At 44.6% G+C, this 26,530-nt stretch overlaps 1 protein-coding gene and 1 long non-coding RNA gene across 3 annotated transcripts in view; one reads left to right on the forward strand and one right to left on the reverse strand.

Moving 5' to 3' along the window:
• LOC136004495 (mothers against decapentaplegic homolog 2) overlaps positions 1-26,530 on the forward strand; it is an 89,946-nt gene that overhangs the window by 37,286 nt on the left and 26,130 nt on the right. The window contains exons 2-3 of one of the 2 annotated variants that reach the window (XM_065661031.1): positions 24,240-24,329; positions 25,487-25,680. In XM_065661031.1, the coding sequence (XP_065517103.1) occupies positions 24,240-24,329; positions 25,487-25,680 (284 nt within the window). The remainder of the gene's footprint in view (positions 1-24,239; positions 24,330-25,486; positions 25,681-26,530) is intronic. The other variant, XM_065661032.1, reaches the window with a different exon arrangement.
• On the reverse strand, positions 16,663-22,504 carry LOC136004497 (uncharacterized). The gene is made up of 3 exons (XR_010608495.1): positions 22,360-22,504; positions 20,790-20,849; positions 16,663-19,801 (listed from the first exon to the last, which is right to left on the reverse strand). It is a non-coding gene; the product is annotated as an uncharacterized LOC136004497 (long non-coding RNA).

Raw genomic sequence — 26,530 nt, forward strand, 5'->3', positions numbered from 1 at the left:
TGCCAGTGATTCTGTGATGCCCTGTGATTCTGTGATTCTGTGCCAGGAGAAGCTGTGCTTCAGTGCCAATCACTTCCAAAGCAGCTCGAACCCCTTCATAGGCTGCCAGTATCTCTTTTTCAGTCAGAGTATAGCTGTCCTCAGATCCTTTGTATCCCTGACTCCAAAAGCCAAGGGGTCTACCTCGAGTCTCCCCGGAGCTTTCTGCCAGAGGTAGGACCATCTTCCCCCGTTGCAGTGTACAGTATATTTTTTACATCTGGCCCAGTCCAGACTGGTCCAAGGGCTACTGCATGAACTATCTCTCATTTAATTTGTTCAAAGGCTTGTTGTTCCTCAGGGCCTCATTTAAAATCATTCTTCTTCCAGGTCACATGATAGAGAGGGCTTATAATCAAACTGTAACTTGGGATGTGCATTCTCCAGAACCCCAGAGCACCTAACAAAACTTGTGTTTCTTTCTTATTAGTTGGTGGAGACATTGCTTTTATCTTGTTGATCACATCTGTGGGGATCTGTCTATGTCCATCTTGCCATTTTATTATGAAAAACTGAATCTCCTGTACAGGATCCTTGACCTTACTCTGTTTCATGGCAAAACCGGCTTTCAGCAGGATTTGTATTATTTTCCTCCCTTTCTCAAAGACTTCTGCTGCTGTACCTCCCCACACAATAATGTCATCAATGTATTTAGTGTGAGGTGTCCCTGCCCATGGCGGGGGGGGGTTGGAACTAGATGATCTTGAGGTCCTTTCCAACCCTAACTATTCTATGATTCTATTGCAGGTGCTCTGGAGCTTGCCCTTGTTCCAGGGCAGTCTGGATCAGTTCATGGCAGATGGTAGGACTGTGTTTCCACCCCTGGGGCAGTCTGTTCCAAGTAAACTGGACACCCCTCCAAGTAAAAGCAAACTGTAGCCTGCAATCTGCTGCCAAATGAATTGAGAAAAATGCATTGACAATATCAGTCGTGGCACACCACTTGGCTGCCTTTGACTCCAATTCATACGGAAGTTCTAGCATGTTCGGTACAGCAGCACTCAATGGTGGTGTGAATTCATTGAGGCCACGATAGTCTACTGTTAGTCTCCAGTCTTTGTTAGACTTTCGCACTGGCTATATGAGGCTATTAAAGGATGAGCGGGTCCTACTGGTCACTCCCTGACTCTCCAGTCTACGAATCAGCTGATGGATAGGAATCAGGGAGTCTCGGTTGGTGCAATATTGCTGCTGGTGCACTGTTGTGGTCGCGATTGGCACTTGTTCTTCGACTTTCAGCAACCCCACAACAGAATTATCCTCTGAGAGACCAGGCAAGGTGGACAGCTGCTCAATTTCCTCTTGTCTCCAAAGCAACAATACCAAGAGCCCATCAGTACCCTTTTGAGTCTTTGAAGTACCTTCTCCTTTGGTATGCTGAGGATGCATGGAGCCTCTGTACCAGTCACAATGGGGTGCTTTGGCCATTTCCTCCCAGTCAGGCTGATTTCAGCCTCCAGTACAGTCAACTGTTGGGATCCTCCTGTCACTCCAGAAATATAGATGGGTTCCATCCCTCGACAGCTTGACGGCATCAGGGTACACTGTGCACCGGTATCTACTAGAGCCTTATACTTCTGTGGGACTGATGTGCCAGGCCATCTGATCCACACAGTCCAGTAAATCCGATTGTCCCCTACCTCTGCCTGGCTGGAGGCAGGGCCCCTCTAACAGTCATCACAACTTTGAACACTTAAGTCATATTAAAAGGGATTATTCTTTGTTATCACAGGAGCTGGAGTAAAATCAGCTCTTCCACTCCATCTGTGAACCTGCTCCCCAGAGACTGAAGCCACAGCTCTCATGGGATGATCAGTCTTGGCCCTTGCTTTCCTCTTCAATTCACTCACCCATCCCTCCAAGGCTGAAGTAGGTTTTCCATCCCATTTCGTCAGGTCTTCTCCGTGATCCCGCAGGTAAAACCATAGGGTGTCCTGTGGCATATACCTCCTGTATCTTCTCTCTCGAAGAATAGGATGCCTTTTGTTAATAGCTGAGATGTGTGTTGGTACACATGAGGAGCTGGATAAATCAGATAGATCGTCCCTCAGTTGTTTGAGATCCTGGGACAGTTTTTCCACAGCTGAGATGAGGGAAGGGGTGAGGTTGTCTTCAAACTCTTGGACTTTATGAATCATTTCATCCACAGCTGCTTATCTTTCCTACCTTCTAGTTCGTGACCATCGGCCCTATTGTCCCAGCACCGGAGCAACCAGGTGATGATGTCCTCCCCTGGTTGACAGGCAAAATCTTTTGCATATTCCGTAGCTCGGTTGATGTCCGAGGTTGAAAACTCTCATCTTCTTCTTCTTCTTCGTTATCTGATGATGACTCCTGATCAAATGCTGGACCGGGTGGTGAATACACTGTTTCTGCATCTTGCTTCACCCTTCTTGCCTCTTTTGTGCTTTTTCTCTTGTTTACAGGGGCAACTGATATTGGTACGAATCGGTCCTCTGATTTAGCTGCAGTTATTATCACTGTGGTAGCAACTGTACTTTTCGCTGGGGTTGGTGTAGCTGCTGTGCTTGGAGCTGGGGTAGCTGTCCTGACTGTTGCTTTGCCCTCAGATGCAGGGACATTTTTTTCCTTTTGAAGGTGCTGGATAGTGTTGAACAAGGCCCTATAAGCATAGGCCAAGCCCCAGCACGTTGCCATGATTTGTCCATCTCTGGTATGGCCAGACTGACCACACACCTCATTTAAGTGTTTTACTAATTCTTCCGGATTTTGCACTTGTTCGGTGGTGAAATTCCAAAGTACTGGAGGGGCTCACTGACCTTGATACTTGCCTGTACTATCCCACACACACTGCCACTCATGGCTGTTCAGCCTCGGGGAAAATCTCTTGGTCCTCCTGTATTGTTGTTTAACCCCAGACAAGGCCCAAACCTGACTCTGCGTAACTCTTGAAATCACACAAAATGGTCATGGGCAAAACACACTCTGTATGTGTGCCAACATGGTAATCCCCATCACAATCAGCAAACATGTCTCAACAGTATTAAAAGGCCATTCAAGAACTTCAGAACTCTCAAATGATGCTGTAAATGGTCTGAGAGGGGGCCTGGGAGGGTAAAACCATGTCTCCTTCACAGGTTGACCACCTGAGAAGGGGAAAAAAAGTGTGTAATTGCTAAGCACTTTTATTATATGCCTCCCAAAGTATAAATGTGGTGACCACACTGGGAACATAAGCCAGATCAGTTTCATGATCAATGATTCTATTGTATTACAAGTCATTACCATAAAGTACAATGAGACAAGAACCTTAGCCCAAGCCCCACACTTGAAAAACACTAACACAGCAAATACCGGCTCTAAGTAAGGTACGATATACTGAGACTGTGAGATCAAGAGGAACAACTTTGAGAGCCAATAAATAAGCATTATGACGAGTGACTATTAATCTAAAACAATGCTTATCACAAATACGACACACTCTAATCAGATCTGTAGTTAACTCAACCCCTCATGCCCCATGTTGGGCACCAAAAAGAACTGTTATGGTTTAAACTGAGCCATACATCTCATTCACTCACTCCCCCCCCCCTTTTCTCCCTCTTTTTTTCCTCCCCCCCTGCTTCCAGAGGGATGGGGAGGAAAATCGAGAGAATGTAACTCCCACGGGTTGAGATAAGAACAGTTTAGTAACTAAGGTATAACACAAATCACTACTGCTACCACCAATGATAATAATGATAAGAGAAAATAACAAGGGAAGAGAATATAATACCACTGCCAAACAAGTTCGACCCCCCCCCCCCCCCCCCCGAAGTGAGCCCATGTTCTTTCGGGTAACTCCCAGTTACCACCCTGAGCACGATGTACTGTGGTATGGAATACCCCTTTGGCTCATTTGGGTCAGGTGTCCTGTCTCTGCTTCCTCCTGGCCTCCCCTCGTCCCTGGCAGAGCATGAGGCTCACGAAGTCCTTAGTCAGAGTAAACATTACTTAGGAACAATTGAAAACAATTGGTGTTTTCAGCTCTGTTCCCAGGCTGGAAGTCAAAACACAGCGCTGCACCAGCTACTAAGAAGGAGAAAAACTGACTGCTACTGCTAAACCCAGGACAGGAGGAGAATCAAAAGAATTTAACTCCCATGGGCTGATATAAGAACAGTCCGGTAACTGAAGGTATAACACAAAACCACTACTGCTACCACCAATAATAAAAATGATAAGGGACATAACAAGGGAAGAGAATACAACCGCTCACCACCAACTGACCAATACCCAGCCTGGCCTGAGCAGCTATCTAGCCCTTCCGGGTAACTGCCTCCAGTTTATATAGTGGGCATGACGTGCTGTGGTATGGAATACTCCTTTGGTTAGTTTGGGTCAGGTGTCCTGTCTCTGCTTCCTCCCAACTTCCACTCGTCCCTGGCGGAGCATGAGACTCAAAAAGTCTTTGGTCAGAGTAAACATTAGTGAGCAACAACTAAAAACATCGGTGTTATCAGCATTGTTCCCAAGCTGAAAGTCAAAAACACTGCACTGCGGTAAGAAGGAGAAAAATGACTGCTACTGCTGTACCCAGAACAGATAGTTGCTTTGTTGCTTCTGTGTGCCAGTAAAAGTTTGTAAATAAATTCATAGTAACAACAACCTCTAATATACTGATACCAGGCTAAGCATGTGTGTGTGACAGTTCTGGTATGCATAAGATATTGTATAAAACTGCTGGCTTGTGGTTCTTTCATCTGTAGCCTCAAATAAAAGATCATCTCTATAAAATCGTATATTATTTTTGAGACTTACCACCTTTATTCCTGGTTGTCTTCAATTTTGGAAGTGCACTTGAGGAAAGTACAGGGATGTCTTGGAGTATGTGCAGTGCCATGCCATGCATAGGCACCAGCTTGTTTGATGTTGTGGTCATGACTGAACAGTACTTGCACATACTTGCTTGGATCTCTAAATCAGTACATCTGGCTTTTAACTGTGCTGAGAAATTGAACCTGATCATGCAGCAAGTTTGCCGATGACATCAAGCTGTGTGGTTTGGTTGATACACTGGAGGTGCATGCCATCCAGAGGGACCTTGACACGCTTGTGGGGTGGGCTGATGGAGCCTTAGGAAGTTCAACCAAGCCAAGTGCATGGTCCTACACCTGGGTCAGGTCAATCCCAGACACAACTACAAGTTAGGCGGAGAAGAGATTCAGAGCACACCGGCAGAGAAAGACTTGGAGGTGTTGGTTTGTGAGAAAATGGACATGAGCCAGCATTTTGTGCTCACAGCCCAGAAAGCCAACTGTATCCTGGGCTTCATCAACAGAAGCATGACCAGCAGGGTGAAGGAGGTGATTTTGCCCCTCTACTCTGCTCTTGTGAGACGTCACTTGGAGTATTGTGTAGAGTTCTGTGACCTCAACATAAAAAGGGCATGGAACTGTTGGAACAAGTCCAGAGGAGGGCCACAAGGATGATGAGGGGGCTGGAGCACCTCCCGTATGAAGACAGTCTGAGAAAATTTGGGCTGTTCAGTCTGGAGAAGAGAAAGCTGTGTGGAGACCTCATAGCAGCCTTCCAGTATCTGAAGGGGGCCTATAAGGGTGCTGGGAGGGACTCTTCATTGGGGACTGTAGTGGCAGGATAAGGGGTAACAGGTTCAAGCCTAAGCTTGTTTAGAAGTTTAGGAAGTTTAGATTAGATATAAGGAGGAAGTTCTTTCCTGTTAGGGTGGTGAGGCACTGGAATGGGTTGCTCAGGGAAGTTGTGAATGTTCCGTTCATGGTAGTGTTTACGGCCAGGTTTAATGGAGTCTTGGGTGACATGGTTTAGTGTGTGTTGTCCTTGTCCATGGCAGGGGGGGTGTAACTGGATGATCTTAAGGTTCTTTCCAACCCTAAGTATTCTGTGATTCTGTGATTTGAACTGGGACTTGATACTGATTCAGAGAAAACTCCAGGAACAAAGTTGCCAACAAAGTTTTCAAGCTGACAAGCAGGTATTCTTTACTGTGGCGCCAGGAGACAAGGGGGATAGCTCCTCCTAACGTGTGTCCCCCTATTGCTACACATCTGTCCTTATATAGTCCCTGGGTGTACATACATATTCGTGAGGCTACGTATGGATTACATTTTTTTCCAGAAAGTTCCCCGCATGTGTACAGAATTGTGGTGGTCTCTGAGGGTCCTTTACTTCTTCCAACAATTTTCATCACTTCTGGCAGCCTTTGAAGCACGCGCAGTAGATGCTTGTACCAGTTTAATTGGTTCGTTAGCACCAGATACATAATAATCCTCCTATCCTCCTACTTATCAGTTGGTTTAACTTTAGCCCATCCTGGACACCTGCTCTTCCCAGATACTCCTTATCCCTGTGTCCTGTTCTTCTAGACTGTTTTTCTTAAAACTGTGTCAACTATAACGATTTATCTTGTAGAAGAATTCTCAGTATGTTCTCTAGCTGTACTCTTTTTTTCTGTTTCATGCACCTCAGTAATTTTCCATTGCTACTGTTACAAAGCTATTAAACTTAACATTACTTAAAACTGATTCTAAAGGTTTATATATTCCATTTTGTAATTTTGTGGCCCCCCTTGTCTCAAATCCCTCCTTTTTCTGTCCTTTTGGAAATTCTCTTGCAACACTTTATATACATCAATATTCCTGCAACCTGTTGCCTGAACCAGGAGAGATTAGGTAACCATGAAGTTATTAATTTTTTCCATATTTCTTCAAAACCCCAGGAAGTATCATCCATGTCCATTTCATGAAATACCTTAGTTTGTTTCCAAATTTCCTCCAGATCTGTTTCAGTTCTGCCACTTTGGTCTATATAGGAACAACAACTTTTATTGATTATGGAACAAAACCCCCTGTGTTGCCAATAGCATGTCTAGAACCATTTGTTTTTGTAATACCACCTAGGATAGGCTGGTCATCTCTTGTTCTGCCTGGATTATATCAATGTTTTTAACTTTCCATTTCCTCTATGGTTGCTGAGATATTTACAATTGCCTTCTCTAATTCACTTATTCCCAAAGATGGAATTAGCCCTCTTACAAAACTATGAAATGCAGTGTGCTGTTCACTAATACGGTTAAACCCTTGCTTAATCTGTTTAGCAAAACTTCTAATTGACGTCCCGGAAGGATACCTGTCGATAATAGTAAAATTGGGTATTACAGCACCTAAGGTGCATGCTGCCTTCCAGTTTGGGGGGTGGAGTCTTATAAGCATTCTCTCCACATAACCAATACCATCCTTTCCCTTTAGGAACGGGCCACCACTGAACTACGATGCCATCTATATTAATAGTATGATTGCAATTTGAATTGTGACCTACATCTGTGGCATTTAAACAAGCATATATATATATATTCCATTTCGTAATTTTGTGGCCCCCCCTTGTCTCAATAGTCCAGTTCTGTAGTAGACTTGCAAATACTGTTATTCCACTAAGATAGTTTCCGTCGTTTATACTGTTTGGGAACATCATCCATGATATGTAGACTAGGCACTGCAATACTTTTTGGTTGTCTTTGATACTTATTTTTTTCTGTGTCTACATTTTCAATGTGTGTCAGTATTTTCTGTTTTAATGAGGAAAGGCAGTTTTGGCACTTTGTCTCAGAATAATGAAACATTGCTATAGCTCTTGGCTGTTTAGGTAATTTCTTGCCCAGAGTAGAGTCGTTGTTGTTGGGGTTTTTTTGTTTGTTTTTTGTTTTGTTTTGTTCTGTTGTTTTGTGGGTTTTTTTGTTGGTTGCTTGTTTTTTGTTTGGGTTTTTTGTGTGTGTATGTGTTTGTCTTGGTGTTTGGTTGGGCTTTTTTATTTTTGTTTTGTGGGGTTTTTTGTTGTTGTTTTTTGGTGTGTTTTTGTTTGGTTGCTTGGTAGGTTTTTTACTTGGATTTTCCTGTTAAAAGAAATTATGAAATAGAAGAAACGAAGTCATACTGTGTGCTGCTGCATGTTGGTAGCTACGTTAAAGATTCTTCTTGCCAGAATTGTACAGGATCATCTGAGATGCTGCTACTTATAAGCAGATGCAAAGTCAGATTGAAATGTCAACTCTTGCAACCCTTTCCTTTTAGGGAAGGGCTCAGGCAGAAGCATCTTGTCTGACCCTTTGTTCACCACATCAGTCCTCCAGTCTGATAGGAGATTTAGATAGGAATCATAGGACTGAGTTGTCCAATATTTAGTGTGTAGCAGGTTACCAAATGTCTTTTGGACCTTTATTTTCCCCTATGTCTCAGTGTCCTGGGTTCATCTGTAACAGTCATTTTTCTCCTCCTTAGTAGCTGGTATAATGCTGTGTTTTAGCTTTACTCTGAGAACAATGCTGATAAAACACCAATGTTTTTAATTATTGCTAAGTAGTGCTTGCCCAGATCAAGGACTTCTCAGTCTCTTATGCTCTGCCAGTGAGGAGGGGCACAAGAAGCCAGGAGGAAGCAGAGACAGGACACCTGACCGAAACTAGCCAAAGGGGTATTCCATACCACCGCATGTCATGCCCAGTATATAAACTGGGGGGAGTTACCTGGAAGGGCCAGATCACTGCTTGGGTCAGGCTGGATGTCAGTCAGTGGGTGGTAAGCATTTGTATTGTCCATCACTTCTTATTGTTGGTTTTTACCTTCCCTTATTAGTTTTATGTTCTCTTCCCTTGTTATTTCCCTTATCATTATTATTATTAATAGTAGTAGCTTTGTATTATACTTTATTTACTGGACTGTTCTTAACCTGTGGGATTTACGTTCTTTCAATTCTCCTCCGCATCCTGCTGGGAGCGTGGTTCTGAGTTACCGGCTGGGCTTAAACCATGACACTCTAAGTACAGTTTTTATTTATTGTAAGTATCACAGAATCACAGAATCACAGAATCCCAAGGGTTGGAAGGGACCTCAAAAGATCATCTAGTCCAACCCCCCCGCAAGAGCAGGGTAACCTACAGTACATCACACAGGAACTTGTCCAGGCGGGCCTTGAATATCTCCAATGTAGGAGACTCCACAACCCCCCTGGGCAACCTGTTCCAGTGCTCTGTCACTCTTACAGTAAAGAAGTTCTTCCTGATGTTAACGTGGAACTTCCTATGTTCCAGTTTACACCCATTGCCCCTTGTCCTATAACTGGATATCACTGAAAAAAGCCTAGCTCCATCATCCCGACACCTACCCTTCACATATTTGTAAACATTGATGAGGTCACCCCTCAGTCTCCTCTTTTGCAAGCTAAAGAGACCCAGCTCCCTCAGCCTCTCCTCATAAGGGAGATGTTCCACTCCCTTAATCATCTTTGTGGCTCTGCGCTGGACTCCTTCAAGCAATTCCCTGTCCTTCTTGAACAGAGGGGCCCAGAACTGGACGCAATATTCCAGATGCGGCCTCACCAAGGCTGAGTAGAGGGGGAGGAGAACCTCTCTTGACCTACTAACCACTCCCTTTCTAATGCACCCTAAGATGCCATTTGCCTTCTTGGCCACAAGAGCACATTGCTGGCTCATGGTCATCCTCCTATCCACCAGGACCCCCAGGTCCCTTTCCCCTTCACTACTTTCCAGCAGGTCAACCCCCAACCTGTACTGGTACATGGGGTTGTTCTTCCCCAGATGCAAGACTCTACACTTGCCCTTGTTAAATTTCATCAAGTTTCTCCCCGCCCAACTCTCCAGCCTGTCCAGGTCTCGCTGAATGGCAGCACAGTCCTCTGGTGTGTCAGCCACTCCTCCCAGTTTTGTGTCATCAGCAAACTTGCTGAGGGTGCACTCAGTTCCCTCATCCAGGTCATTGATGAAAATATTAAACAGCACCGGTCCCAGCACCGACCCCTGAGGAACTCCACTAGTCACAGACCTCCAGCTAGATTCTGCGCCATTGACCACAACTCTATGCCTTCTTCCTTTCAACCAGTTCTCGATCCACCTCACTACTTGATCGTCAAGCCCACACTTCCTTAGCTTATCTATGAGGATGCTGTGGGAGACAGTATCAAATGCCTTACTGAAATCAAGAAAAACCACATCTACCGCTCTACCATCATCCCTCCACCTAGTCACTTCCTCATAGAAGGCTATAAGGTTGGTCATACATGACTTCCCCCTCATAAAACCATGTTGGCTGTTCTTAATGACCCCCTCATCCTTGATATGCCTAGTGATGGAGTCAAGAATAAGTTGTTCCATCATCTTTCCAGGGATGGAGGTAAGGCTGACCGGTCTATAATTACCCGGGTCCTCCTTCTTGCCCTTCTTATAGATTGGTGTGACCTTTGCCATCCGCCAATCCTCAGGCACCTCGCCCATTTCCCACGACTTACCAAAGATGATGGAAAGTGGCCTAGCAATGACCTCCGCCAGCTCCCTCAGCACCCGTGGGTGCATTCCATCCGGACCCATCGATTTACAGATGTCCAGTTTGCATAGCTGATCCCTAACCCAATCCTCATCTACCAAAGCAAACTCCTCCTTTGTCCTGACTCCTTCTGGGGCTATAGAAATCCGGGGCCCTCGGGGAGAGTCTGCAGGAGTAAAGACAGAGGCAAAGAAGGCATTCAGCACCTCTGCCTTCTTTATATCCTCTGTCTCCAGGGTACCCACTTCGTTCAGCAGTGGGCCTATATTGCCTCTTGTTTTAGTTTTATTTGCTATGTATTTGAAGAAGCCCTTTCTATTGTCTTTAACCCGACTAGCAAGATTGAGTTCCAAGGAGGCCTTAGCTGTCCTAATTGCCTCCCTACATCCTCTAACAACTGTCCTATATTCCTCCCAAGCGGCCAGCCCCTCCTTCCATAATCCATAGATTCTCCTTTTCCACTTGAGTTTGCCCAGCAGCTCCTTGTTTAACCACGCCGGTCTCCTAGATCCCTTACTTGACTTCCTACTCATTGGGACGCTCCGATCCTGAGCTTGGAAGAAGCGGTCCTTGAATGCTAACCAACTATCTTGAGCCCCTTTACCGCCTAGTACACTTTCCCATGAGACTTCCCTTAGCAGTTGACTGAAGAGGCCAAAGTTGGCCCTTCGGAAATCCAGAACTGTGGCTTTGCTAGGTATTCTATTCCTCCCACACAGGATCCTAAACTCCACCATCTCATGGTCACTGCAGCCAAGGCTGCCATTGACCGTCACCACTTCGACCAAACCCTCCTTGTTGGCGAGTACTAAATCTAGCAGCGCTGCTCCCCTAGTTGGTACGTCCACCATTTGCATTAAGAAATTATCATCAATGCACTCGAGGAACCTCCTAGACTGTGAATGACTGGCTGTGTGAGTCTTCCAGCAAATATCGGGGTAATTAAAGTCCCCCACGACGACTAAGGCATGTAGTCGCGAGGCTACTTCCAGTTGCCTGTAGAAAGCCTCATCAACTCCTTCGTCCTGATCAGGAGGTCTGTAATAGACCCCCACAACTGTATCACCCGTGCCAGTCAGCCCCTTGATTCGTACCCACAGACATTCCACTTGCTCCTCATCCGACCCCGGACAGAACTCAATACATTCTAGTTGCTCTCTCACGTAAAGAGCAACTCCACCACCTCGCTTTGCTGACCTATCTTTCCTAAAAAGGACATAGCCATCCATGACCACATTCCAGTCATGTGAACTGTCCCACCATGTCTCTGTAATCGCCACTAGATCATAACCTTTAGCCCGCACACAGACTTCTAACTCCTCCTGTTTATTCCCCATGCTGCGTGCATTGGTGTACAGGCATTTCAGGGAGCCAGTCCTAGTACCCTTTTTCCCCTGCGGGACAGGGTCTAAAAAGCTATCCTTTCCCACAAGTGAAACAAGAGATTGATAGTCCTCCTTAGCCCGCCATCCTTCAATCCCTAGCATGTTCCTCTTAGGCTTGTCCCCAACAGGCCCAGTTAAATCCCCTCCCCCCTTCATAACTAGTTTAAAGCCCTGTCAATAAGCCCTGCTAACTCCTGCCCCAAAACCCTTTTTTTTCTCTGGGACTGGTGTATCCCGCCTGTCACCAGCAAACCAGGTGTCCCATACAGCAGCCTGTGACTGAAAAACCCAAACCCCTGCCTTTGGCACCAGTCACGTAGCCATACATTAACCTGCAGAGTCTTCTTATATATCCCTTCACCCTCGCTTGCAACAGGTATGGAGGCAAACACCACTTGCGCTCCAGACCCTTTAACCAGCCGTCCCAGGGCCCTGTAGTCTCTCTTCATTGCCCTTACGTTCCTCGTAATAATTTCGTCACTGCCAACCTGAAAAACCAGCAGTGGGTAGTAGTCAGACGGCTGCACCAGTTCAGAGAGCTTCTTTTTAACATCTCTAATCCGAGCCCCAGGCAGGCAGCAGACCTCCCTGTGGGGTGGATCCGGTCGACAAATGGGCCCTTCTGTTCCCCTCAGAAGGGAGTCACCCACAACAATTACTCTTCTTTTCTTCTTGGTTGGGGAAGTTCTGAGGTATGTGGGTGAGTGACTAGCCCTGGGTGACTCACTAGATAGATTTGCCTCACCATCTCCATTCACCTGGCCCTGAATTTCCAAGACCTCGTACCTGTTATTCAAGGGCAACTGGGAGGGAGGAAGGGATTGTGAGGGTTTTCGCTTACCTCTCCGAGGAGGAACCTCCCTCCATCCATCCTTGTCCATTAAGCTCTCTCCTTCTGTCTGATGGTAGGAGGGAAGGGGATCCATATCTTGTTGAACCACTTCCCTCTGCCCTTGCCTTAGGGTGTGGTTCCACCAATCTATTTCACTTTCACACTCTCTAATGGCTCTCAACCTTTCAACATCCTCCCTCAGTTCAGCCACCTGCCTGAGCAGGTCATTTATTTGCTCACAGCGAACACAAGCAGTGTCACTGGCTCCCTCCAATACAAGTGCCAGGCTCAGGCATTCGCTGCAGCCAGAGACCTGCACAGCTGCATGTCTGCAGGAAGGCTCAGTCTGGATACCCACATTAGTACTCACTACAGCTTTCGATCGTGTTGTAACCATGATCTATCTGGTCAATCAATCCGTCTACGTCCCTCAGCACTCCTTCCCCCTCCTGTACTCCAGGCGAGTCCTCTCGATGAGGCGGTTGGAACGCTTCCCTGCCCGCTCGCCTGCCCGCGCGAACTGCCGCGCAAACTGCCTCGACCCTCTGCCTCGACGCTCTCTGTTTGCCGGCTCTGTTCCCGCGCAAACTGCCTCGACCCTCTGCCTCGACGCTCTCTGTTTGCCGGCTCTGTTCGCCGCGCTCCTGGTCGCCGCGCTCCCTGGGAAGGTTTTTTAGCCACTCCCAGCTGGTGCCACTCCTCCTGGCTCCGCCCCCTGTGAGTCAGCCCCTCACGGGAGCTGAGCTTCCGAGTCCTGGGCAAGTCCTGTTGAGGACTTGAGGCTCCCTCCTCAGTGGCTCTTGTCGCTCTGAGGTGAGGCTCCTGGACGCTGATCTCTCCCCTCTCCGCTCCGGTGTTGCAGGCGTCCTCTCTCAAGCTACTCACCTCAGCAACTATCTTTTGAGCATCTGTCCTTTTTGTAGGAAGTACTTTTTTTTGGTTGTTGTTAAAACTTCAAACTACCTGGGAAACTGAGCCGGTGTAATGCTTTATATGCCTGAACTCCCTTACAAGTTCATTTTTGTGTGGTCTGTAAAACAGCAATCTAATATTCAAACAGGCCTCCTCTGAGACTGCTAGAGGCCACAAAACATGGTGATTAGCTCATCTGAGCTAGTGTTGCAAAGATCAAAATATTAGCTTTTGTATAGTTGACCTCATTTCTGTCAACAAATTTTGAGAATAGCAGTGATAATGCGCCTTGGAATGAAAGTGTCTGCTCTGGTGGGAGGAAGTATATTAGCTTTAAATTTGTATTTTGGTGTACATTTATTGCTGTCTACACAGAAAAGATGTAAGTACAGTGGTATGCAGGAGACAAATTATATTTTGGAAGCAGTGATAGCTTAGCAGTGCAGTGGTATACAGTGAGTTCAAAACCAGACACCCCTGTTTGGTAAAACATGAAGCTCAAAGTGTACTTCTAGATTTCAGTTTAAGTGCAGTCTGCTTACTGAAGGTGAATTGGTGTTACGTCTTGGCTGCTTCCCTTCTAATAAATTAAACATGCTTGGAAATGTTCACAGCACTGTGGCCAACTGGCTCAGGACTGCCTTGTCCATATTCTTAAATTCTTAGCTGCCAGGACAGGGTGGCTGCATTTGAACTGCCCAGTGCAAGTGGTCCCATGTGGGAATCGCCGGAAGACGAGCTCATCCGATGATGACCAACAAGTCTCGTTTATTGCTAAGCAGATGGATACTTATATACCTTGCTTGCATGTTTATAGTTTGGTTACAGAGAGATCATTGGCTTATAGCTTTTACATGTTACAAGATCATTGGTTCGTAGCTTCTACATGTTACAAGATCATTGGTTTATAGCTTCTACATTTTTGCAGCTACACCGTGCACCCCCCCACCATCCTCCTTCTCATGCACTTATCGCTTAGTGGCCTTGGCTGTGATTGGTCATAGTATGTTGCTGTTTGCCGGTGTCCTTCATTTCCTCATTATCTGGCGTGAGAGGTTTGCACCATGTTCTACACAAATGTCTTGTTTCAGCTCATTGATGGGAACGTGACCTTTTGACCTTTTTCGACAAGCCAATCCTCCACAATTCCCCCTTTTTCTTTATAAAGGAATAAGGACTGAGTCAGGAGTCGTTGTAAACAAGCAGAACAACATTGCAAAGCATAACAAAGTAACAAACCCCCTATAATTATGAGACCTATAACAGCGAAGCAGCTTGTAAAGCAAACGTATATGCAGCTCTATGAAGTGAAACTTCTAAAATTAGCTAAATATTTCTGAAGCGCTATAAGCGGGTTACATAAAAGATAATTTGACAGACTATACAAAAAGTCTTTGTTTCAGCTAACTCTGGCGAAGATGCCTTATAGACTGACAACCACCACAATACAATTCTACTGTAGGGTCACACTGATGACAAAAACTACAGTTATCGAAGCACTTGTTGTATCACCAATCTCAGTTGTACCACTATATGCCTGTGGCCATGGACCGGATCTAGGAGGGCGACCGTGCTCAACGAAAGCTCTGTGTTGATTAAGGAGTTAAGTTCTTCTATTAGTGGCTGTAGCGCTCGGCGCAAGCAACGCTCCTCCCGGGCCTGCGAGTCAGGGTCCATACACTAGCTCGGAGACGCCGTCACTGGAGCTTCTGCAACAGCCGGTCTTAGTCACTTGGATGGTACCCACAAGGGTCCTGCAGGAGCACAAACACAGGCGTAACCACGGTCCAGATATATTACTTCTGCCGGTCCCTGCCACAAATCTGTATTAGGATCTCGATAGTACGCCTTAAAAGAAGGCTTTATCTTCTGTTTGCACAAAGTGCTTAATAACCGCTGGAGTTTGTTCATCACCAAAGATGCATAAATAATTTAACGTAATTTCACCCATATAATCAGCATCGATGACACCTGGAACAATGAATAGTCCTTTCAACGCAGATGATGATCTCCCCAGTAGCAAGGCTAGTTTCATAGATTCTTTTAACAATTCTGGACCTAGCTGGACTTGAGCCTCCTTAGTGGAGAACTGTCCAGTTCCCATCAGGTGTTGTAATTGCACCCCAATCAGGGGATCTCCCTGGCCTCGCTGAACTGCAACTGCCTCTTCACAGGCTTTCTGCCAATACATGTTCCATAACAACAACTGCGAAAGGGTGAGGATTAATTTCACAATACTTTTAATATAACAGAAAATCTGTTCCCCAAATATATGACAACATCTGCCTAGTGGGTTCAAACTGAATGCCTGTAGAAATAACAGTATGCCTTAACTGAGATAGCAATTTCCAATTTAAGGGAGACATTTCAGCATTTACTGCCTGACCTTGAGTGTTAATCTGGTACTTAACAGGAAAGGCGAGAATCTTTTCCTGCAACAATCAAAATCATTGTTTGACAGAGCCTCTCTCTGAATAGATTTCCAATCTATCACCTGGATTCGCATTTGTCTACCTGTGCTCTGCAACTTTACCTTCTTTTCTTCTCTCCCCCCCCCTCTTTTTTTTTTTTTTTTTTTTTTTTTTTTTCCTAAAGTTGTTCACTCTGCTTTGCACGGCTACAAACAGCAGCCTGCTCGGCAGCAGCTACAGCTGCCTGCCTGCTTCAGCAGCAGCCATAAATACCTGTCAGAAACCACACTTTTGCATTAACCCTTTCTTGCCTGAAATGTTAAACCACTACCTGTTAAAAACTTTTACATGAACACGATAACAAAGAAAATACATAGAACACCATCTGCTCTCATCACACACACACACATACGTATGCATATGGGATCCCACAAGCACATTTCACACAACTACAATATTTGAAACACAAAATCCAGACAATCATTACTCACACTACACAGTCCCACATACAGAACGTGGCATAAGGACTCTGTGAAGACTATCAGGAAACCAGCTCCAACAGGCATCATCGCAGTGTGAGGTGGCAGGCTCAGCCCTAGCGAGCATCCCCACAGAAGCTCTGCCTCCCTCACATCGCATGAGGCTAGGGCTTTTATACTGATCAAAATGCACACTCATTCTGACACAGGTGGCCAGCCTATGTCAGAAGAAGTGGCCAGCAATATCTATAAAGGTTTCCAAGCATCAATAGAATCATAGACATATTTGCTAACTTCTAGTACATGAGTATCACAGACAGACTGTATCAAATGAGTTGTATATGGGACCCCAAGTCCACGGACCACCACAGTCCACTACAGTCTTCTCGATACCCCTGATAAGGGCATACGAGAGACCTTTCCACCGCAGGTCTTGATCCAGCACATACATCACAGGGAAAGCATACAATACATCTGCATCCCACACCCATCTCGCTTCTCCCTTTACAGCTGTCCATTTATCATGAGGATCTGGGGGATATAAATCAGGCTTCTTTTCCGGCTCCATGTCAAAAGGATCATCCAGGTCAGCATCAGAATTAACAGGCGTCAGAACTTCAGGAGCAGCAACAGCAGCCTGATGAGCACGCACAGGCTCTTTCTTGGGGTCAATAGGGTCCGGGTCAAAAAGACTGTCTTCATCTCTGTCTTCAGACTTTGCAGCCACAGCGGCAACTGGCAGAGGCTCAAGGGTGGCCAGGGGTGGTGGGGACGGGACACTGGGTTCCATGATCTCACTTTTTGACTTTAACATCTCTAAAATAGTTCTCCAAATGACCAACAAATGTTTCACAGTGTCACTGCCCTCCGTGGCTGCGTTCTTCGGAGCTTTCCCAATCCCTGCTGTCTTCCCAGCCTTTTGTTTTAACAGGGTATTATATATAGCTTGCCAAATCTTATCTCCAAATTTTCGCCATTCTGCTAATTCATGGACAGTGTGAGGGTTAACAAAACATCCCTTAGACTGTCCATAAGCTAACAGTCCCTGCAGCTCTTTCTGCAGGTCGATCCCTTTAACCTGCCGCTTTTGTAAGAAGGCAGTAAATAAATCATACGCCGCTTGCCTTTCCATACCTTAGCGCGCTTGTTGCAGCCCCTTCAGGTTTCGGCGGCGCGTATCGGCCGGGCTCGTCTATACGGTCACCCAGGGTCCGGCGCTTAAAATCCCGAGATCTTGGCGCTTTGACCGTCCTGTGGCTGCGATCAGGACCCGAGCAGAACTTACGTCGTCCCACCGTGGCGTTCGAGGGATCACGTCGGGGTCACCATTTGTGGGAATCGCCGGGAGACGAGCTCATCAGATGATGACCAACAAGTCTCGTTTATTGCTTAGCAGATGGATACTTATATACCTTGCTTGCATGTTTATAGTTTGGTTACAGAGAGATCACTGGCTTATAGCTTTTACATGTTACAAGATCATTGGTTTGTAGCTTCTACATGTTACAAGATCATTGGTTTATAGCTTCTACATTTTTGCAGCTACACCGTGCACCCCCCCACCATCCTCCTTCTCATGCACTTATCGCTTAGTGGCCTTGGCTGTGATTGGTCATAGTATGTTGCTGTTTGCCGGTGTCCTTCATTTCCTCATTATCTGGCATGAGAGGTTTGCACCATGTTCTACACAGATGTCTTGTTTCAGCTCATTGATGGGAACGTGACCTTTTGACCTTTTTCGACAAGCCAATCCTCCACAGTCCCAATGGTGTGCAACTCAGAAATCTGGGAATTATGTTGGAGAATAGGAATTGGCACGTACCAGTGCTGGGTAGCATCCTAGCTGCTTTCTACCATATATGATCATGTTACCAGGGCCTGGGAATGTTTCTAGATGAGACTTATGAGTACTGATGTTAGCCTTTGATTCTTCTAAATTCTTTATGTACTAAAGCATAGAAGGACTCTTCACATCACAAGGGGTTTAGGATGCTTCAGAAAGGTAGGTTGAGGAAAGAATACATACTATTTATTTTGGGGCAGTAATTCTATACTAAAAACTCTGTACCTCCTGTCTTCCTCTTAGGTGGTTTTAGTGGTTGTTTGAACATATTTCAGAATACAGTCACCTTCTTTCCAGGCACCAGCTTTCTGGGATGAGTAGGCAAGTCTGCCCTCTGTCAGGCTATTGCTTGCATATTAATGAATATTCTGTGGCCTTTCGTGGAAGTGCTGTGTATGAAATATGCTTTTCACGGTTTTGAGGTGTTTTGGGATGTGTGTGTGTGAATATTCAGAGCCCTACTTCACTGTCCGGGTGATGTGGTGGGGGCATGTTCTTGCGTCTTTTAGACAGCAAATATTTTATGTGAGCAGGAGAGTAAGGAGATTATTTCCTCAGATGTGTTTTCCAGCAAACAGTAAAAGCTGTTCTGAGCTGACTGTTGATTTTGTGGGATGATTTCCTGCAGGCTTTTCAGTGTTTGATTGCAGATTATTGGAGTTTGAGTATAGTCCTAATGTAGATGAGGTTAGTAAAACATTGATATTAATCTCAGCTCCAAGCAGATATATGTCCTGGAAGACAGCTTATCATGTATGCTGCTGAATATTGCAGCAGGTTTGCTCTAACTGATAATTTTTTCCTGTACCTTCTGGCCTGCCCACCCTTCATGGTGTCCTGAGTTGCATTGTAAGCTGTGGCTCTGTCACAGTCACTTCAGGATATTGTCTTTCTGTAGCTTCTGTAATATGCTGTCAACTTTGATAGTTTGAATATATATATAGAGAGAAGAGGTTAGAAATATAAAATACTATTCCTGTTCATTGTACTTTGTCAAGGGCTGTGAAATTTTACTTTTGCATGTTCTGTCTTAAAAGTCTTGTGAAGCAAATGCGTGGCATGTCATGCTTGCACTAGTGATACACCCCACAATTTTGGGAACATGTAATCTGTATGACAGCAGCAGCTTTGGAGCACTGTTTTGTATAAAGGATCCATTGCTCAGAGGTAGTAAACTGTCAGAGCTGTCTGTGTCAATCTGTAGCAGGCTTTGTGTGCTGATTGTTCTTATTTATTTAATGTGTATGATGTCTTACCAGCAGTAGTGATGCATATTTAAGGACACAGTGCAGTGCAGGGATGCTCCGTGGTGTCCCACAGACTGCCTGTGTGTCTTCAGGGCAACTATTTCAATCTTTATGCAGTTTTTGGCAGCCCACCATCCTGGAGGCATCTTGGAAATATGAAAGAGAGTTTGCAGGCTCTACCACTGCAGTGATGGTCAGTATTCCTCTTTGGCCCATTCTTTCTGGAGAGCTGTGATGCTGCCTGTGTCTGAGATGGATGTAACTTGTTCAGGAGAGTTGGCTCTTCTGAAGAGCTGGATGTATGTCTGAGAATGGACCTTTGCATGTGGCTCTCTGCTGCTCTCTACGAGACAAAAGGTGATCTACTAAAGAATGTTACTTGTGTTCATAATCAGTAAAATGTCAAAGGCCATATTTTATTTAACATTTTTTATTTGTGATAAATGCAAGCTGCTGCCCAGAATTACACTCTTGCTCCTCCTTTGTAGTGCTCATGTAGCTCCACAGTGAACAGGAGTGATCTGGCTGAAAAGTAACTCTCAAAACGTAAATTTTCAGACAGGTATGTTCTGTAGTCAGATCGTCAGTTTATTGATTTGGGTTGTTGCTCAATTGTGTGGACATTTCAGCCTCCCTGGCACAGATGGTGTTCCAGAGTTCAAGGATTCTGGGTCGAATATACCCCCTCCCCCAGGTTATCAGTTCCACTGGCCCTTCCCATTTCTGCCTGCCCAGAGGATCACAATACCACATTCACCTTTAAGCCACAAGGATTTACACCCACAGCAAATGAGAATTGAGCTGTTGACTGACAGTCAGGGCAAGACCTGACAAAATCTGCTTTGCTTGAGAAGAAGAGAGGTTAAACTGTCTCCTTAAAGCAGAGGCATTCTGATGAAAAAAAGGAATGTGAAGCAGCTGCAAAAGTAAACTGCACAGTGTTAACAGTCAAGGAGTCAGCTATGTCATTACCCATAGTTAAAGGGCCAGGCAGGTTGGAATGCAACCTAATATGACCAATAAAAACAGAATAATTAATGCAGCAGCCAATACAGAAGCCCTATGAGCCTCTGCTCTGACATCCTGACATGCCCCAACCAACTTGGCAATGTTTGTAAATTTTCCTCTGACTGGAGCTAACACAGCCCCACAATCCCCACCTGTACCCTCATATGCTAGCCAAAATAAAAGGGCATGAGCAGCCCCGTGACCATCAATCTGCCTTTGTATAGCATTGTCCAATTGGTCTATAAAAGACACATAGGGTTCCTGAGACCCCCCCTGGCAAACACCCATGAAAGAAGTAGTCTCCCCCCGATCCAGGCACTCACCTCCAGGCCCGAACAGCCACACGGGCGGCCTGCTGGAATACCAGAGGGTTTAGATCTGAGCTATGAAGCCAAACAGAAACCACATCAATCACAGTGACTGTCTTCAGTCACTATAAATTCCATTCTATAAACAATCACTCCTCAAGCTGTTTCCCAGCCTGACCTTGCACCCATGTACATAAGCACTCCCTGGGCTGCTCCAGACCCAGGTGCACTATTAGCAATTCTTCTTCTTCTTTAATTATCCACATAGTGGGAACAGGACAGCTTACAGTTCCCACATCTCCCCCATTCCTACTCTTCCCTGGTCCTGAGCTGCTTTGTCCAAGCCCAGTCCTGGTAAATCCCCTAATTGGCTTAGCTTTTCAATCACTTGTTCAATGGGGTTTCCTTGTTCTGATAGTAGTATGGGTTTTTTCCCATCCACCCCGTCTAGCAGTACAGTATCTGTTCCTTCCTCCATGAGGCAAACTAGACAGTTCTGGGGTTTCTCTCCTGGTCTCTGCTTGTATTTATCCAATAAGTTACTAATCTCCTCGGGACTATAGTCTGTCAATTCATCTGTTCTTACCTGTCTGTTTGCCCTGGTAATCATCTTACATTTAAACACAGGACCTGCATGGGCTCCTTCCTTTTTCATGTCTGCCTCATCTATGGTACTTGATTCTGACTCACTGGTACCCCAAATATCTCCATTCCATGTCTCCGGGTTCCAATCGGGATCAGACACAAGGGCACAGACCCGTGGCCTCACTCTGCCTTTGTATCTTTTTTCTTGCTCCGTTTTTTGGCAACGAAGACAGCGTATTTTTCGGCTAGGGTGGCACTTTTTTTTCCCTCCACATTCTCTCACCCTGCTCTGTAGCAGCTACAAATGCCTGCCTCTGCAACAGCACTTCTCCTTTAACCCTTTCTAGCTCGAAATGTAAATGCTACTTATTGCTCTAACTCTGTGTTCTTATCTACCATGCCTTTGTAGGCAAGCAGCAAGCAGCCTTTCATGCTTGCTGTTTGCCAGGCATGACTCAGTCGCTCCTTTGAGCGGGTATGGGGAGTTTGTACAAACTCACCTCAATACTTTTAACACTCCCATGGAGTCCTCTAGCTCCCCACGGTTCAGGTCCTACATTAGTGCAAGTCTCTATTTTATCCCGGAACGTGCTCCACGGTACCTGCGTCCACCCCAGGCACCCTACTGGCGGAGCACCAGGAGCCGAATTGAAGGGTGGCTTGGATGGTTACACAACCCTATCACAACTAAACCATGGCACAATTTGGTAGCTGTGCACTCCACTACACGGCCCCACTACACACTAATATGTGGCACAGTCCGGTAGCTGTGCACCCCGCTACACGGCCCCACTAATTCTTGTTATACCCAAATATTTCTCTCACGCTCTCTCAGACCCGGAATCTCATCCTCATCGCCAATTATGTTCCAGAGTTCAAGGATTCTGGGTTGAGAGAAACACAACACAATAAAGAATCACAACTAGTTTATTGATACAGGGAAAATATAGAGATAACAAAAGATACGGTAAAGGATATTTCTGATGTTTGGTTATCTTACCACAACCCCAAAGGCCATGTGACGACGATCAGGAAACCAGCTTTGAGAAACATCATCGCAGTGCGAGGTGTCAGGCTCAACCTTAGTAGGTGTCCCCGCGGAGGCAACGTTGACCTGGGTGGTATGAGGTTCTGCCTCCCCACGCTGCATGAGGCTCGGGCTTTTTATGCTAGCAAAAATGCCACTCATTCCAATGTAAGGGGCTGGCTTACATTGGAAGAAGTGGCCAGCTATACAAAAAGTGTCTCTGGGGATTTGGGATTTTTTGGGGATTTCCAAAGCAGGACTTTTCAGGGAGGAGCCAAAACAGGCCATTACCTCATGTGTCTTGCAACTGGTATAAGACTCCCTTTTGCTAACAGCGGTGTTAACTCCCCTATTTTCAAGGTTATGTTCCCACAACCCGTGCCAAACAGTACTTTTCTATTTTTTGTGTGTTTCACCATGGACCATTATCTTTTCTCACTGACACAGATGGCATAGGAAATGAGGCATGTGGGACAGGCAAGAAGGGGACAATAACCATTCATTCCCTTCAGTAGCCCACACTTATGTTTCATTAATGTCACTGTGGAATTGATGTGGTTGTCAGCCCTGAATGTGGTTTTAAGTATGGTGCTGTGCTGTGCTCTCTGGTCTTTTCTTTCATAGCACTAAGGCATTTTCCCTGTGTAGGGAGGAGAAATAAGACCTACCTCATGTCTCTTCCCTTAAGCACTCAATACAAATTTGTGAGTATATCAGCTAAGTTTAGTAGTTGAAATTTAAATCATAACACCTATATTTAAAACCAGGAGTTTTATGAACTTGGATTCTTTCTGTTGCAGCTTTTCAGAGGCTATTCATTTTAAAGGTAATGTAGCAGCCAGTCCAACTTCAGGCATTGTAATTACAAAGTGGAGATATAAGTTACTTGTGAACCAAATTCTTTCTGAGGTGCAAAGTCTAGTTGTGCGTTACTTTAAATAAACTATAAATTTTCAGTGGTCACAGAGCAAGTTTATGAGCTTGATTTATGCTTCTTAAAGTCTGCTGCCCATTTATAAGCCCATATTGATTTCTTGTTTTGCTGAAATCTGCTGTTGATTTTAGTTTGTAACTATGACTGAAGGCTCCTTTTTCTTTCCTGTTGTGATCTTGTCATTGAACCAGTTTGGAAAAGAATTGGTTCTCTCTCCTTTCCTCTGACTTTATTTAGCAACTAAAGTATTATTATTCTATAGTTAAGTCTTAAAATACTGTGCTGTAAACCTGTGTTGAACATTTTATGTTTTGTATACTGTGGAAAAGAATATTTAGTTCTTTAATCAACGGAGTACAGAAAATAGAAGTATCAACTACAATGTGGATTTTCTTCAGAGTCCAGATTTTTCTGTTTTGGGAAAAGCAGGAAGTTAGTATGTGCATGGAGAATGAGATTAATGCTTAAGTTGGTAGTACCTGAAAGTTAGATTAAGATGTTCAGTTTCAGATATACATGGCCTTTATTTGAAGATATAGGGAAGCTTATTAAAAAAAAAACCAAAAAACAAACCCAAACAACAAAAAACAAAGCTACCCTTTAAAATTGAGTTTTGTTAAGAGCTAGGCTGAGGAAGTTTTGCTTGTTTTAAGGAACATTACAACTGTATCGACTACTTTTAAACCAAAGAACTTGTTCATCTTTTAAAAGCATTATCATTTACCTTGAATCACATGTTCCATTTCCTTCATATAGAAAATATAGCATGAGATGTCAGCTGAAATGCAAGTCTAACAATGCTCTGTCTTCTATGTGAAAGGAAGCATTCTGTACATTTTTCCAAGTTTGACACCATGGTGTTTTGAATAACCATGTTCCATATTCATATCAGTTTTTTTTGTTTTCAATTTATGCACAGCACTTGCCCTGAAATTTGGGGACTGAGTACACCAAACACGATAGATCAGTGGGATACAACAGGCCTTTACAGCTTCTCTGAACAAACCAGGTGAATATTCTGCCCTCTCTCATCATAGAAAACTTGTGGGAGGGATTGGCTTCGGAGGGTCTGTAATGGGATGCTTTAGTTGTAAAATAGACGAAAATGCTTCCTAAGCCTCTTGTGGTACAGCATTTGAAAATATTTGCTTGCCAGTGTAGAAATCCCTATGTTTTCAGCTGATGTTTTGTCCAATGAAACTAATTCTGCAGTGTTCCTTTTTCACACCAATGCTATTGGAAAAATGGAAAAATTTGTTGAATGTAAGCTTTAATGTGATTTGGTATTTATATAAACAAAGTTGGGAAACTTAGTTCTTTAGACCTAATCTTGCAAAGTGTTTAAACAGCTTTGTATGTCACAAGCTTTCAGTTAAATCTTGCTCTTTGGCTCAGATATGAGCTACTAAAGAATTGTTTGTAAATTCTTCAGTAGTTAATGGTGGGCAAATTCTAAGCAGGGTCTTTATTTTTTCATGTCACATTATTTGATTTGTGTATTGAAGTTTGTCTCCCATCCCGTAACAATCATAAACATCTGTATTTGTGTAAGCATATGCATTCTGTCTTAAAACTAGCAAAACACTTTCAGCTGGTAGCGAGGCAGATGAAGTCAAGAAGATAAACTGTACAGCCTTTACAAGGTGTGCATTCATGCTTTTTGTGTTATACTGTCATGTGGATCACTTGGGCAGCTGACAGCTTATAGGCTTATTTGCAGTCCTGTAGGAATTCTTATACCTAGAGATATATATATAGCTATAAAGCATCCATGCCACAGCAAAGCCTTGAGGTTTAGCAGTGGAAGGGACTGTTAAGTGTGTGATCTATTTATTTATTTACTTAATCAACAGTCTTATGCATTTAATAAAAAAAATATATGATGAAATCATACTAAATACTTGGTTGGAGGTAAAGTGAGTGGCTTTTAATGAACTCTAAGTTCATTGGCAATAATTTGAGCAGCTCAAAAATAAGACTCCACTCGATACCATCATTTTTATCACATTTGAAGCCTTTTAACAAAAGTATAAATGTCACTAGCAATGTCAACCCACTGAATTCTGAGAATAAAGTAACTGCCCATCTTGTGTGTACACTGTTGCTTCGAGCGATTAAGAGACAGTATGTGGTTTCTAAATACTTCTCAACATCTTTCCTCTGTAGATCTCTTGATGGCCGTCTGCAGGTATCTCATCGTAAAGGATTACCACATGTTATTTACTGTCGTTTGTGGCGCTGGCCAGATCTTCACAGCCACCATGAACTTAAAGCAATTGAAAACTGTGAATATGCTTTTAATCTTAAAAAGGATGAAGTATGTGTAAACCCTTACCATTACCAGAGAGTGGAGACACCAGGTAGGAAGGCTGCTTCTGCTAGCAGCATCTGTACATACTTGTTCAGCATAATGTTTTAAATGAAAAATAGGGAAAGATGATGCTTTCTCTTGCCAGAAGTACAAGATTCTTAGAGATGCAGGTTTTGAGAATACCATCCCCTGAAAGATTTTAATAGTAAATTTAGTGAAAAATCTTTGCAAATGTTTTGCACACCTCTGATAAACAATTTCAGTACTGCTAGCATTTTCCAGCTAGCTAAATACAATCGGGACTGAAAAGGAGAATAGAGATGACTTACCTTTGCTAATGTAGGAATAGTTTTAGTCAGGAGGCACCTCATGAATCTCTTTCTTCCAGTAACTAGCAATACAATTGTAGTATTCTATTCTGCTCTTGTGAGACCTCACCTGGAGTATTGTGTGCAGTTCTGGTGTCCTCAACATAAAAAGGACATGGAACTGCTGGAACAAGTCCAGAGAAGGGCCATGAGGATGATCAGGGGACTGGAGCACCTCCCGTATGAAGACAGGCTGAGGAAGTTGGGTCTGTTCAGCCTGGAGAAGAGAAGGCTGCGTGGAGACCTAATAACAGCCTTCCAGTATCTGAAGGGGGCCTATAGGGATGCTGGGGAGGGACTCTTCGTCAGGGACTGTAGTGACAGGACAAGGGGTAACGGGTTAAAACTTAAACAGGGGAAGTTTAGATTGGATATAAGGAGGAAATTCTTTCCTGTTAGGGTGGTGAGACACTGGAATCGGTTGCCCAGGGAGGTTGTGAGTGCTCCATTCCTGGCGGTGTTCAAGGCCAGGTTGGATGAAGCCTTGGGTGGGATGGTTTAGTGTGAGGTGTCCCTGTCCATGGCAGGGGG

The sequence above is a fragment of the Lathamus discolor genome, chromosome W (assembly GCF_037157495.1).
Source record: "Lathamus discolor isolate bLatDis1 chromosome W, bLatDis1.hap1, whole genome shotgun sequence".
In the NCBI taxonomy this organism is placed as follows: domain Eukaryota; kingdom Metazoa; phylum Chordata; class Aves; order Psittaciformes; family Psittacidae; genus Lathamus; species Lathamus discolor.